This window comes from Thunnus albacares, chromosome 19 (assembly GCF_914725855.1).
Source record: "Thunnus albacares chromosome 19, fThuAlb1.1, whole genome shotgun sequence".
Lineage (NCBI taxonomy): Eukaryota > Metazoa > Chordata > Actinopteri > Scombriformes > Scombridae > Thunnus > Thunnus albacares.
This window is the reverse complement of record NC_058124.1, coordinates 24430815-24443492: the sequence shown is the minus strand read 5'-3', so window position 1 is coordinate 24443492 and position 12678 is coordinate 24430815. Positions and strand designations below refer to the sequence as shown.

Here is a 12678-nt window from a genome sequence, read left to right as displayed (position 1 = left end):
ATGACAACTATCAAAGCGCATTTACAATTTGAAGAGTTTTTTCTTTGAAATGCTGGTGTTTAGCTTGGCAGCCTGGTCCTACTGCTAAATAATAATTAATAATTTATTTTGGCAGTGTCCAAACATAGTTTATAGTTCCAGGCATCAGAATTACTGCCCATACACATCTTAACAGAATATACGTACCTACAATACATAAAAGATAGGAGCAGTTCAGTATAGGATAAGTGGACTAACAGTGTGTTTCTGACCTCACAGCTCCTGACAACAGCTCTGAAGTCTCCATGAAACTGAATCCTGAAGCCTGAATGAAATAAACACACCATCCTGCATACAGTGATTTGCTACACAGACGACAAAACAGTAAATGCTTTGTGACTATTTACACCTCTAGTTAAACAAGAACCTTCTGTTTTTGTTTCTTAATTCTCTTGTAAAATTACTGTCATATTATAGCTGAATAGAAAACTCTGTAGCTGAAGATGAGTGAAGTTACTGAGAGAAGAAAAATGCTGAATGAGGCATAAATGCTTTCAGAAACATTTCCATCAGAAGGACAAATAACCTGTTTACTCAAATGAAATATTTGAAACATATTTTATAAGATGATGTAGGTACAAAAACAGTAGTTAATATTTAATATTGTTTAAACATGATTATATAAAATGTAAGAAATGTATTTTGTATAAGTTGGGTATGTGGATAATTTTGTGTGTATGTGATTCAGAACTCAGAACACCCATATAATGTATTTGTAAATACATTTATCTTACATAAATATGGGTAATAACTGCATGAATTTAAAGATGAGGTAATTCTTTTCCATTGGGTTTCTATACACAAGTAGATGTTGAATAGAAATGCTCAAAATCACTTCCTGTGTTGACTGTCACATTCATTCGTCATCATTACATTCCTCTTTTTTTCCCTCATTATTTCAAACATATGTTTGTCAACTGTTGTTCGAGTAAGATGAATATTCTCACAGAATACATGAACGTGGCTCCAACTTAAAGATGTTGAAAGATGTTATAAAGAAAGGAAAAAAGTCTGTTGTGCAGATGAAATAATAATAATTACTCATGGTCAGTAGTCTACAGCAGTCCCAGGCTTTTTGGCTTGTGACTCTTTCAAAATTTCAAAAAGAAAACTATTAGTTGTCAGCACAGTGATTTCCCTTCTAGATGGTTTCATTCAAATTCATTTAAATGAGGCACAAAGAGGTACAACAACTCATAAAAAACAAACATTATAGAAAGGATCAAAAAATAAATACAAAATTGTGCATCAGAACTTTGTTTTTTCATCTTTCCTCTTCCATTAAGTATCTCCCAACCCCTAAGATTTATCTTGTGACCCTTTGGAGGCACCTGACCCCTAGGTTGAGAACCACTGGGCTAGAGGGTAGAGCCCTGAAAGTACATTATTAATGGTAAGCACTATTATGTGACATTATTCCACATTATCTAACATTAATTGAATGTAGAAGATTTTAAACTTCATTCATTAAAACTCTGGAGGAAGGATGACATCTGGACACACTTTCAAATTTCTCATTTTAATTACTCTGAAATTTAAACTTATGCTATTTCTGCTCATTTTGGCATGTCAGCAATCCAGAGAGATCTGTACGTGACCTATCACACAGAAATCTAATTTATGAGGAAGAAAGTGAGAATACATAAAAAATGGAAACACGTTTAGCAGGTTGCTTGTTGCCAAGGAAAGATGGGTGACTGAGATGACACAAATACAATGAACAAAATCTTTTGTTTGTTTTTGTGGGGTTACATCATAGCAAATGTAACAACATAAATACACAAAACAATACTAATGCAGTAGGGTGAGGCCTTTCAGCAGAAACTAGTCTGGTTGCTTGTGCATCTGTATCACATCATGATCAATTGACCATGTCTACTGTATTGCGTGTATTAGCTGTGTAGCTTTCACAGCATAAAAGGAGAAACTCACTGAGGTAGAAAAACCCAGACCTGATCATCTCCAGCCCCACAGATTATGAAGATAATATAAAATATAACAATTACCTGACAATCTGCAGGTAGACACATTATTAGCTCTTCAGGGGAGGAATTGCATCATGTCTGAAGTGTCAGATTCGGTGTGTTTTGAACTTTAGCAGCAGACAAGCACAGACAAAGAACTTTAGCAGGCAGGAACAGGTATAACTTTTAGTTTGAATTCTTAAGCCCTTTTTCACATGTAAGGAGTCATTCACAGGTTGTTTTTTTATCAGTAAAGCACTTTAAGGCATCTACTCACAAGTTTTACAACTAAAATTGAACCAGACCTAATATTAAGGGGATATTGACACTTACACATGCATATCTTTATTCCTAATATGTGCACAGGTCCACTACAAAGCAATGTGATTTGATTGGCAGGATTTCAGATGTGCATGTTGCTGGTTTTGCTGTCCAATCAGAAACACTGTTGGTCAGGGAAACAATGTCACATCTGACCGATGTTTCTTTGACAGGTCCTCCATCTTGTGGTCCTGGTCTTGAGGAGGGATGCTTCAAATTATGTAATAAGTGGGACTCTTCAAGACCAGATAGAGACCGTCTGACAATTAAATTTCAGAAAATAGTGAAAAATGTCAATCATTATTCTTTGATGCCCAAGTTAACATATTCAGATTACTTGTTTTGTCTGATCAACAGTCAAAAACCCAAAGATGTTGAGTCCAATTATTTATCTGTCAATCAACTTATCAATTAATCATCTGATAATTTCAGCTTTAGAGCGCTACTATGTATAGGTGGGGTCAATAAGGGCCCAACAACAGGAGGAAGGATGACATCTGGACACACTTTCTAGGTGACCTGTCAGATAAATCTAATCTATGAAGAGGACGGAAAAAGTAAATCAAAAACAGAAGAGAGTTTAGCAGGTTGTTTGTCACTGTTCAAACTAAAGTGTGAATTCATAGATCAGATTTATGAGTTTCAGGTCGTCAGTGGATGCAGTGAAGAATGATATCTGTGAAGATTATCTGAGAGCTGATAGAAGCATTAATGTTGATGTGAATCCTCCACTGCAGGAGTAACAACATCTGGAGAGAACTGATGCTGCTGTCCAGCTGTTTCCTCAAACCTTTGGTGGAGATGAATCACTGCAGCAGCTACCAGACACCAAAGAGCCACAACGTTACTCCAGTGGGGCATCTTTTGTCTTCAGATATCAAATTCATATCAGTTAGTCATGTGATGTACTGTCTTTGATGATGATGGGAGACATGCAGCACTTTAACCTCTGCTTCTAACACTGGAGTCAAACCTAAAACTTTAAATGTTCAACTACTCATGCTTTCACTAACAATTAGTTTGACAGTTGCATTTTAGAATCACTAATGAAGATTCTGCACGAGGCCACAATTGAAAAAACACAGTTTTTGTTTCTCTCTTTGTTTCATTGTGATTACAGTTTGAACACTGCATACCAACTTCTCCCACTTTAATCAAAGTATAAATATCTGTGAGTTATGTTTTAGTCTTCCAACACACATTGCTCCTCCATGTCTCAGCTGTGAGGTCACCACAGAGAAACAGCTGCCAGAGCATTTCCACCATCACCACTTCCTCCCCCACAGTCGTGTTATAAAACACTTTAAACTGCCTCATTGAATAAATTGTCTTATATGACTTTAAACAGTTGCTCATGTCACTACATGTTATTAAACTTCTTGTAAATAACAAAACAAAAAAAAACATTTCCTGCATTTTCCTGTTGAATCTGATCAGCCAGTCAGATATTGAATTTACTCCTCCTGGTAACACATGATGCACAGCTATTTATAATTTCTATTGGTCATTTCATTTGACTGTTCACACTGTTAACAGTCTTTCTTCCATCACAGTGTTTTTTTAATGTCTGTATTGAAGCAAGATGAAGGATTTCATGTTGTTGCTTCTCTTTTGCCATGTTGCATCTCCAGGTAACTGAATAATCTTTTTTGAATAGTTATGTAACTTCTATTTCAGCAGTTATATTTATATTTTAAAATATAATTGCACCCTATTCATAAACTGCACATTTACTGCAGAGATCAACATACTTCAGATTTAAACATGTCTATTCACTGCTAGTTCATTTTTTTGTGCTTTTAACAAGTGTAACTTGTGAGAGGTCTTCCCATTCTCTTGAATGAGAAAGTGTGTCCAAACTTCTGACTAGTACTGTATTCTCTACTTTTACTTCTCTCTCATATCTGTTACATAAACTATTGAGATGTCCAATGAAATGCAGCTATTAATGAGATTAATTCAGATCTGAAACATCTTAAATTAATCTATGAATCTAACCAATAATGCCGTTCAGGTGTCACTGAAGCTGAATATATTTGGGGTTTTGCAGAAATAACAGTTTCTGTACAGTACTGATGTTCTGTATGTTGTTAACATCTGGCTTTGTGTCGGATTATTTCCTTTGACTTTATTGAACAGTGTCATTCATTGAAATGAATTTACATATAAAAAATAAAACTGTAACAAATGTTTACTCATGCTGTAAACTCAGATTATAGATTCTGTACTGCAGTATAATATAATCTAGGCCTAATATGATATAATATGTTATAATAATATAATTATTCACAGAACAAGAATTAAGTTGAAACCTCAAAGCACATACCTCAAGTATTACTTTAATAAAGGAGTCTTTACATTTTGTGTCTGGATTTGTTTTAAATACACAGTGAATGACACCAGTGAATTAATGTTTCATAAGAAGACCTTTGTGACTGTAACTGTGATTTCAAAGTAATATTCTCATTACATTTACACCTTCTAATGGCCAGTGCTGTACTGTAGATTACAAGAGTGTTGCAAGACAGGAATACAACATTAACTTATAACATAATAATGTGAAAACTATAAGCCAAGGCGTAAATCATGGGCTAGTCCACGTTTCAGTGTATTTTAAAACTACAGATATTCCAAATCTGTCTAAAAAAATGTATTAACACTTTAATAACTGCATGTGTGGAGTCTATGTGACACAAGAGGAGATACTTGAGTATGACCTTCTGCTTCAGACGATGTTGGTCTTTCATTAAGTGTAATGATTCTCACTTAGACTATTAACTGCAGCTTAATGTACCAGCATCATGTAGTAAAGCACAATTTCACAAATATTTATCATATTGCAGTATCTCTTTTAAATATAACTGTACATTTACTGCAGAGCTTAACATACCTCAGATTTTGACATGTCTGTTCACTGCTGATTAATTATTGATTAAAGTCAATAAATTATATTGATTGGTATGGAGGCACATTGCATTAAGAGCAGAAAAAACTGGAGAGATATTTTCTTCAAATAATTTGTTCTCATAATAATGTAGCATCTCCTATAGTAGGATTAAATGTATAACTAATAGCTATATTATGTTGAAGATATTTACCTCATCATTGAGAGGAAGTATCTGGTTAATATGAATTCATCAGAAAACTATTTTGCAATTATGAGTTCTTTATCATGTAATCATCACTGACCTAGGCCTGATTTATTTGCTTTTGTTCCCTCTTGGTTTGAGGTTTTTGATACTGATGTTATTGAACATTATTCACCAAAGTCACATTTCTGAAATTATTTTATTAGTTTTGTACAATGTTTTTTTTAATGTAATTAATCAAATTAAATAACATAATAAAATAACAAAATTTCTACAGATTAAGATATTTTTCATTATTCAAGCAAAATAAGGAAATTAGAGAAAACACTGATAAATAGTTGTAATTCATATGCTTTGCTCACCATATGTTGTTCCACTTTCAGGAATCTCATAGCAGTGTACAGATATTTATATGAAGATTTAACATTTTGATTAGATTTACACTTGAATGTATATGTAGTTATTACTAACCTTATAAAAAATGATGATCAGTAAGTTTAATAAAGCTGTCTTAGTCATTATGGCAAATGTGCCAACAAAAATTGCCTATTAACATATCCAGCATTCATTTATGTTTTGAGTTGTGTTTTTGGCTGCCTGGCCAATGGAAGGTCAATATTCACTCTCCTTTTAGCTTTTGTTTAGTCTCAATCATTCCAAGTATAATATCTGGCTCTTAGGTTGGTAGATGTTCTACTTTCATCACCAGCTCATCACTAACTTTGTGTGTCTGAGGTTTCATGCTGGACAAAATATTGAATGTAATTAAATGTTATTTTTACAAGTATAGATAAATGCATGATTATAAAAAAATGAACTTAAAAACCCTTAAAACTTCTTTCTCTTAAAGGGAAACACTCGCTGAAGTATTTCTTCACAACGTCCTCTGGAGTCAAAAACTTCCCAGATTATGTGGCTGTTGGGTTGGTTGATGAAGTTCCAACAGGTTACTGTGACACCAACAGTAAGACAGCAGAAGGCAAACAGGACTGGTCAAAAAAAATGTTTGAAGATGATCCACAACACTTGGAGTGGTACACTCAGGAGTGTTTGATAAGACAATATTACTACAAAGCTCAAATTGACATTTTGAAGCAGCAACTGAACCAAACTGAAGGTAAGTAAAAATACTGTAAAAATGTTAAGTTGTGTTTTTTGTCAAATAGCAAACAGATATAGTTGCATTATAAACACACATGTTTACATGTCCAAACACAAACACAGTTTACTAAATGTGCATATATTCTTCCCTCATATCTCTCCCTCTATTACCAGCCATGTAATGTGAGGGACTCTTTCAAAATGGGTCGTCAATATTAATATTATATATAGTTTCCCTGGTAGCTATGTGCTGAATTCACTGAAAAACTGAGCGAAAGGGTTCTACATTTGATTCTTGGTGTGTGTGTGTGTGTGTGTGTGTGTGTGTGTGTGTGTGTGTGTGTGTGCATGTGCATGTGCGTGTGTGCGTGTGCGTGCGTGTGTGTATGCATGCGTGTGTGCATGGGTGTGCATGTGTGTGTGCGTGTGTGTGCGTGAGTGTGTGCGTGTGTGCATGTGTGTATGTGTGTGTGCGTGCGTGTGTCTGTGTGTGTGTGTGTGCGTGTGTGTGTGTGTGTGTGTGTGTGTGTGTGTGTGTGTGTGTGTTGCCCTTCTTGTCATGTTTGGTTTGATCTGGATGCTTAAAAACTGCAGGTCAAGTACGTTTTGGTTGGAAAGTTTGACCCTTTGATGTCAGTTTGTGTATTTCTGTGTGTTGGTCTTGCAATGAAGAGGTGACTCTTCCACATGTTCCTTGACATTTTCTAAACTGCAGCCTCACATAGGCTCCAGCCACCTGTAACCCTCTGTGGGATCTCATTCTGCACTCTGTCTCTCTCTCAGGTGTCCACATCTTCCAGAGGATGTTTGGCTGTGAATGGGATGATGAGACTGGAGAGGTTAATGGGTTTGTTCAGTTTGGTTATGATGGAGAAGACTTCATAGCATTTGACCTGAAGATACTGACATGGATCGCTCCAAAACCACAAGCTGTCATCACCAAACACAAGTGGGACAGAGATAGATCCAACAATGAAAGGTGGAACTACTTCCTCACCCAGCAGTGCCCTGAGTTTATGAAGAGATATTTGGACCTTGGGAAGAGCTCTCTGCTGAGAACAGGTAGAATCACATGACCTGATGTAGTTTCATGGACACAACAATATTTAAATGCATCTTCTGTTTCTAACCTCCCTCCCTCAACCCTCACCATTTATCTCTTCAGAGCTTCCCTCAGTGTTTCTCCTCCAGAAGACTCCCTCCTCTCCAGTCAGCTGCCACGCTACAGGTTTCCACCCTCACAGAGCCATGATGTTCTGGAGGAAAGATGGAGAGGAGCTTTATGAGGACGTGGAACACGGAGAGATCCTCCCCAACCATGATGGATCCTTCCAGATGAGTGTTGACCTGAACCTTTCATCAGTCACACCTGAAGACTGGAGGAGGTACGAATGTGTGTTTTATCTCTCTGGTGCAAAGAACGACATCGTCACCAAACTGGACAAAGCAGTGATCAGAACCAACTGGGGTAAGACTGGAATACTGACTTTACTATGTTCATTTAATGTATACATGTAATTTGTCATGAACATTTAGAAGATGTTAAACCTGAGCTCTGATTTTACAATTTGAATGAGTTTGAAACAATCTTGACTTTCTGGAGCTGAAGGTTAGTTAAGTCCAGGGTTAACAAACAAAACTGCTGTTCTGCTCATTCAAATAAATATTGTTTCTTACTTGTTACATTATGCACATGACCTACTAAAAATTACTTTAGTGAATGCAACAAAAAACAGTTCAAATCTAGTGGTGTGCCAGCAAATGATTAGGAGCACAGGTCTGTCACAAATCTAACCAAATTAAACATAAAACATAATTTCAGAAAAAAGAAACACAACATGCAAAATGCTAGACCACATTTTTACTTCACTTGTATTTTATTTATTGCACTGTCATGGGATTACTCACAAGACAATCTACTGTTTGTATGTGAAAATAAGATTTATTAAACAGTAAGAACAAACTAGAACTGTTGCTGATCTGAGGAAACATGTGACCATGCAGGAGAGAGCAAGAGCTTTCAGGGAGGACAGGGTGATCAACTCAAAGATGACAGGATGAAAAACATAAAGAACAAAGCTTTAGTATTACAATAACAAAAACACAAAAGGTGTAATACAACAAAGACAGGGAACAGGTACAACATAGACACAGGATGGACACACAGAGGTCTGAAGCACTAAGGTGGTTTTCACCTGCAGATGGTCATTGTATGAATTATTGTGATGCCAAATTAAACCATCACATCAACATGTCCAGTAACATTAATTTCACCTAGAAAGAGACATCATCTGCTTTTGGCAGTATAATTGAGCTGCTACACTCATATTAACAACTCTGCACATCCTGGACAATAATAAGTTTCCTCAGTAGAAAACTCTCACAGGATTCCCAAACTGTCTGTGTGTCACAACGGGGAAAGTCCTGTGTTTTAAGGGGATGACAATAAGAAACGTGATCGTCAATAATGATGTATGATTATCATACATTACTAAAGGTGAAAATACCAGAAGTGCATTGGCATGCCCTTGATGCACTGTGAGTGTTTTGCTTTGGTTCCAGTTTCTCTCTCAGAGTTCCCTGCTGGTCCTGTTATTGGAGGTGTTGTAGGACTGCTGCTGCTCCTGGCAGTCTGCATCACTGGAGTCTTCATCTGGAGGAGGAAAAATAATGGTGAGAGACAAACATACTTTTACTCATCATCAAGTCATTTTAACAACATATAACAGTGTAACCTGGCTGATGTTCAGTAGCTTGAAAAGCAGAAATCAGTGAAATTAATACAGTGTTTCTATAAAATATTTATTAGTGTTTTCTTTGTTTGCTTTCATAAATTCTGACATTTTAAATTTTGAAATGTTATAATCTCTCATCTGTATTTCAGGATTCAGGCCTGCAAACTGTGAGTATTCTCTCAGTTTATCTCTCTCTCTCTCTCTATGTACAGATAAATGCAGTTAATCGTTTGAATTGAATTACTGACATCTTGTTTTTCTTTTATAGCTTCAGACCCATCATCCTTTGAAATTTCTGAGGTCAAAGATGCAGCTCTTAACTGATCACAGTGAGTATTTCATCATGTCATCAACACTGTGCAGATACTGTGTGAAGAATCTCTCTGTTGCTCCTCCTGAAACTAGCTACAGTATACTGATATAATAACTCTCATAAATATACTGAAAGTCTGTCTTTGTTAAAAAACTGTTTGTCTGATTTGACAGAATTTCTCAGTCAAGCGATCCAGTATAGTTACAGGAAACAGCTGACACTGAGGTTTTAATGTAATACTGATTAAATTTTTATATTTTGGACTAAAATCAAACATATATTTACTGTATAATATGACCACTAATAATTCCAGGTCCCTTTTTATTTGTTACTTTGTTATTTGTTAAAGATTTAGAGGAGAATAGTGAACTCAAATAAAGATGCTGTGGCTTCAATATTTTATTCTATTTTGCACCATAAATGTTCATTAACAAAACTTGTTTTAATGAATATTGAGATGTGACATCACAGAACCCATCAGAAAGTCACATGATACATCAAACTAAAGTGTGAATTCATAGATCAGATTTATGAGTTTCAGGTTGTCAGTGGATGCAGTGAAGAATGATATCTGTGAAGATTATCTGAGAGCTGATAGAAGCATTAATGTTGATGTGAATCCTCCACTGCAGGAGTAACAACATCTGGAGAGAACTGATGCTGCTGTCCAGCTGTTTCCTCAAACCTTTGGTGGAGATGAATCACTGCAGCAGCTACCAGACACCAAAGAGCCACAACGTTACTCCAGTGGGGCATCTTTTGTCTTCAGATATCAAATTCATATCAGTTAGTCATGTGATGTACTGTCTTTGATGATGATGGGAGACATGCAGCACTTTAACCTCTGCTTCTAACGCTGGAGTCAAACCTAAAACTTTAAATGTTCAACTACTCATGCTTTCACTAACAATTAGTTTGACAGTTTGCATTTTAGAATCACTAATGAAGATTCTGCACTAGGCCACGATTGCAAAAACACAATTTTTGTTTCTCTCTTTGTTTCATTGTGATTACAGTTTGAACACTGCATCTCAACTTCTCTCACTTTAACCAAAGTATAAATATCTAAGTTATGTTTTAGTCTTCCAACACACATTGCTCCTCCACACCAAGTAACAACTGTAACTCTTTTTAAACATAAACTTGTAAATGTTTCCACAGTTTTACACAACATAAATACATTTTTGAATATTTAGATACTCCTCCTTTCATTGAAACTAGCATATTAAAGCAATAACACTTCTTAGAGCTTATATTTGTATCTTATACATTTGCCATCTTTACATGTCCTGTATTTGTCATGCAGATGATAAATGTTGATGTCATTGTAACATTATTGTTAATGTTCAGAGTATTGATGTTAAAGGATTAATGAGGGTTTTATCTGTGGTACTGATAGATGTACTTTATTTCACATTGCAAAAATGGAAACATTGATTTGTCTACATGACAGTATACGTCTTCTCTAAGGTCATGTGATCTGTTTTTGGCTAAATGTGTTCACTTCAGTTAAAGTTTGTCTTTACATCATCTACATGATAATGATTAATTATGAGTTGTTAATCCATCATCTATTTATTGGTGAATGTAAAACATGATTTTTTGGTGAACTTCATTTGGTCTAGAGGAGCAGCAACATTTTTTTGTTCTTATTTGTTCTAATAGTGTTTATATTTATCTTCAGTTAATAAATAAAATTCTCCTGAAAACCTGCTTAAGAGTCCTGTTACATCATACGTGTGTTTACCTCAAAAGTTCAAAGTTTTGGGAAACACTCTAGTGAAGATTGTTCCTGATACCTGGAAAGCAGAAGCTTACTTTAAAAAAAAATGTCAGCTTTCAAAATGTGTGAAGATAAAAGAAAAGGTTTACACTACTGCAAACACACACACACACACACACACACACACACACACACACACACATACATATCACAAATTTTCACTGAACCTTGTGACTCTGAGTGTGTATTTCCCTATTTTACCACTAGAGAGCAACATAACTCTGAAATGTCTCAGCTGTGAGGTCACCACAGAGAAACAGCTGCTAGAGCATTTCCACCATCACCACTTCCTCCCCCACAGTCGGGTTATAAAACACTTTAAACTGCCTCATTGAATAAATTGTCTTATATGACTTTAAACAGCTGCTCATGTCACTACATGTTATTAAAGTTCTTGTAAATAACAAAACAAAAAAACACATTTCCTGCATTTTCCTGTTGAATCTGATCAGCCAGTCAGATATTGAAGTTACTCCTCCTGGTAACACATGATGCACAGCTATTTATAATTTCTATTGGTCGTTTCATTTGACTGTACACACTGTTAACAGTCTTTCTTCCATCACAGTGTTTTTTATCAAATCAAGATGAAGGATTTCATGTTGTTGCTTCTCTTTTGTCATGTTGTATCTCCAGGTAACTGAATAATCTTTTTTGAATAGTTATGTAACTTCTATTTCAGCAGTTATATTTATATTTTAAAATATAATTGCACCCTATTCATATACTGCACATTTACTGCAGAGATCAACATACCTCAGATTTAAACATTTCTATTCACTGCTAGTTCATTTTTTTGTGGTTTTAACAAGTGAAACTTGTGAGAGGTCTTCCCATTCTCTTGAATGAGAAAGTGTGTCCAAACTTCTGACTAGTACTGTATTCTCTACTTTTACCTCTCTCTCATATCTGTTACATAAACTATTGAGATGTCCAATGAAATGCAGCTATTAATGAGATTAATTCAGGTCTGAAACATGAAAGATTAATCTATGAATCTAACCAATAATGCCGTTCAGGTGTCACTGAAGCTGAATATATTTGGGGTTTTGCAGAAATAACAGTTTCTGTACAGTACTGATGTTCTGTATGTTGTTAACATCTGGCTGTGTGTCGGATTATTTCCTTTGACTTTATTGAACAGTGTCATTCATTGAAATGAATTTAAATATAAAAAATAAAACTGTAACAAATGTTTACTCATGCTGTAAACTCAGATTATAGATTCTGTACTGCAGTATAATATAATCTAGGCCTAATATGATATAATATGTTATAATAATATAATTATTCCCAGAACGAGAATTAAGTTGAAACCTCAAAGCACATACCT

General features: G+C 35.3%; 4 protein-coding genes across 7 annotated transcripts in view; all 4 read left to right on the top strand.

Annotated features, from left to right (window-relative positions):
• LOC122969382 (major histocompatibility complex class I-related gene protein-like) overlaps positions 1-3524 on the top strand; it is a 77797-nt gene extending 74273 nt beyond the window's left edge. For all 3 annotated transcript variants that reach the window (XM_044335024.1, XM_044335025.1, XM_044335023.1), the window contains exon 7: positions 3062-3524. The gene's annotated coding sequence lies outside the window, so the exon portion shown is untranslated. The remainder of the gene's footprint in view (positions 1-3061) is intronic.
• LOC122969376 (major histocompatibility complex class I-related gene protein-like) overlaps positions 1-10555 on the top strand; it is a 65160-nt gene extending 54605 nt beyond the window's left edge. The window contains exons 7-8 of the mRNA XM_044335003.1: positions 9518-9578; positions 10195-10555. Coding sequence (XP_044190938.1) covers positions 9518-9573 — 56 coding nt within the window. The 3' untranslated portion in view covers positions 9574-9578; positions 10195-10555. The remainder of the gene's footprint in view (positions 1-9517; positions 9579-10194) is intronic.
• Positions 1-12678, top strand: part of LOC122969366 — a 147931-nt gene that overhangs the window by 120281 nt on the left and 14972 nt on the right. Inside the window, exon 9 of the mRNA XM_044334977.1 lies at positions 7680-7982. Within this exon, the coding sequence (XP_044190912.1) occupies positions 7680-7982 (303 nt within the window). The remainder of the gene's footprint in view (positions 1-7679; positions 7983-12678) is intronic.
• Positions 3884-12678, top strand: part of LOC122969381 (major histocompatibility complex class I-related gene protein-like) — a 16040-nt gene continuing 7245 nt past the window's right edge. Inside the window, exon 1 of one of the 2 annotated variants that reach the window (XM_044335021.1) lies at positions 3884-3955. In XM_044335021.1, coding sequence (XP_044190956.1) covers positions 3907-3955 — 49 coding nt within the window. In that variant the 5' untranslated portion in view covers positions 3884-3906. The remainder of the gene's footprint in view (positions 3956-12678) is intronic. The other variant, XM_044335022.1, reaches the window with a different exon arrangement.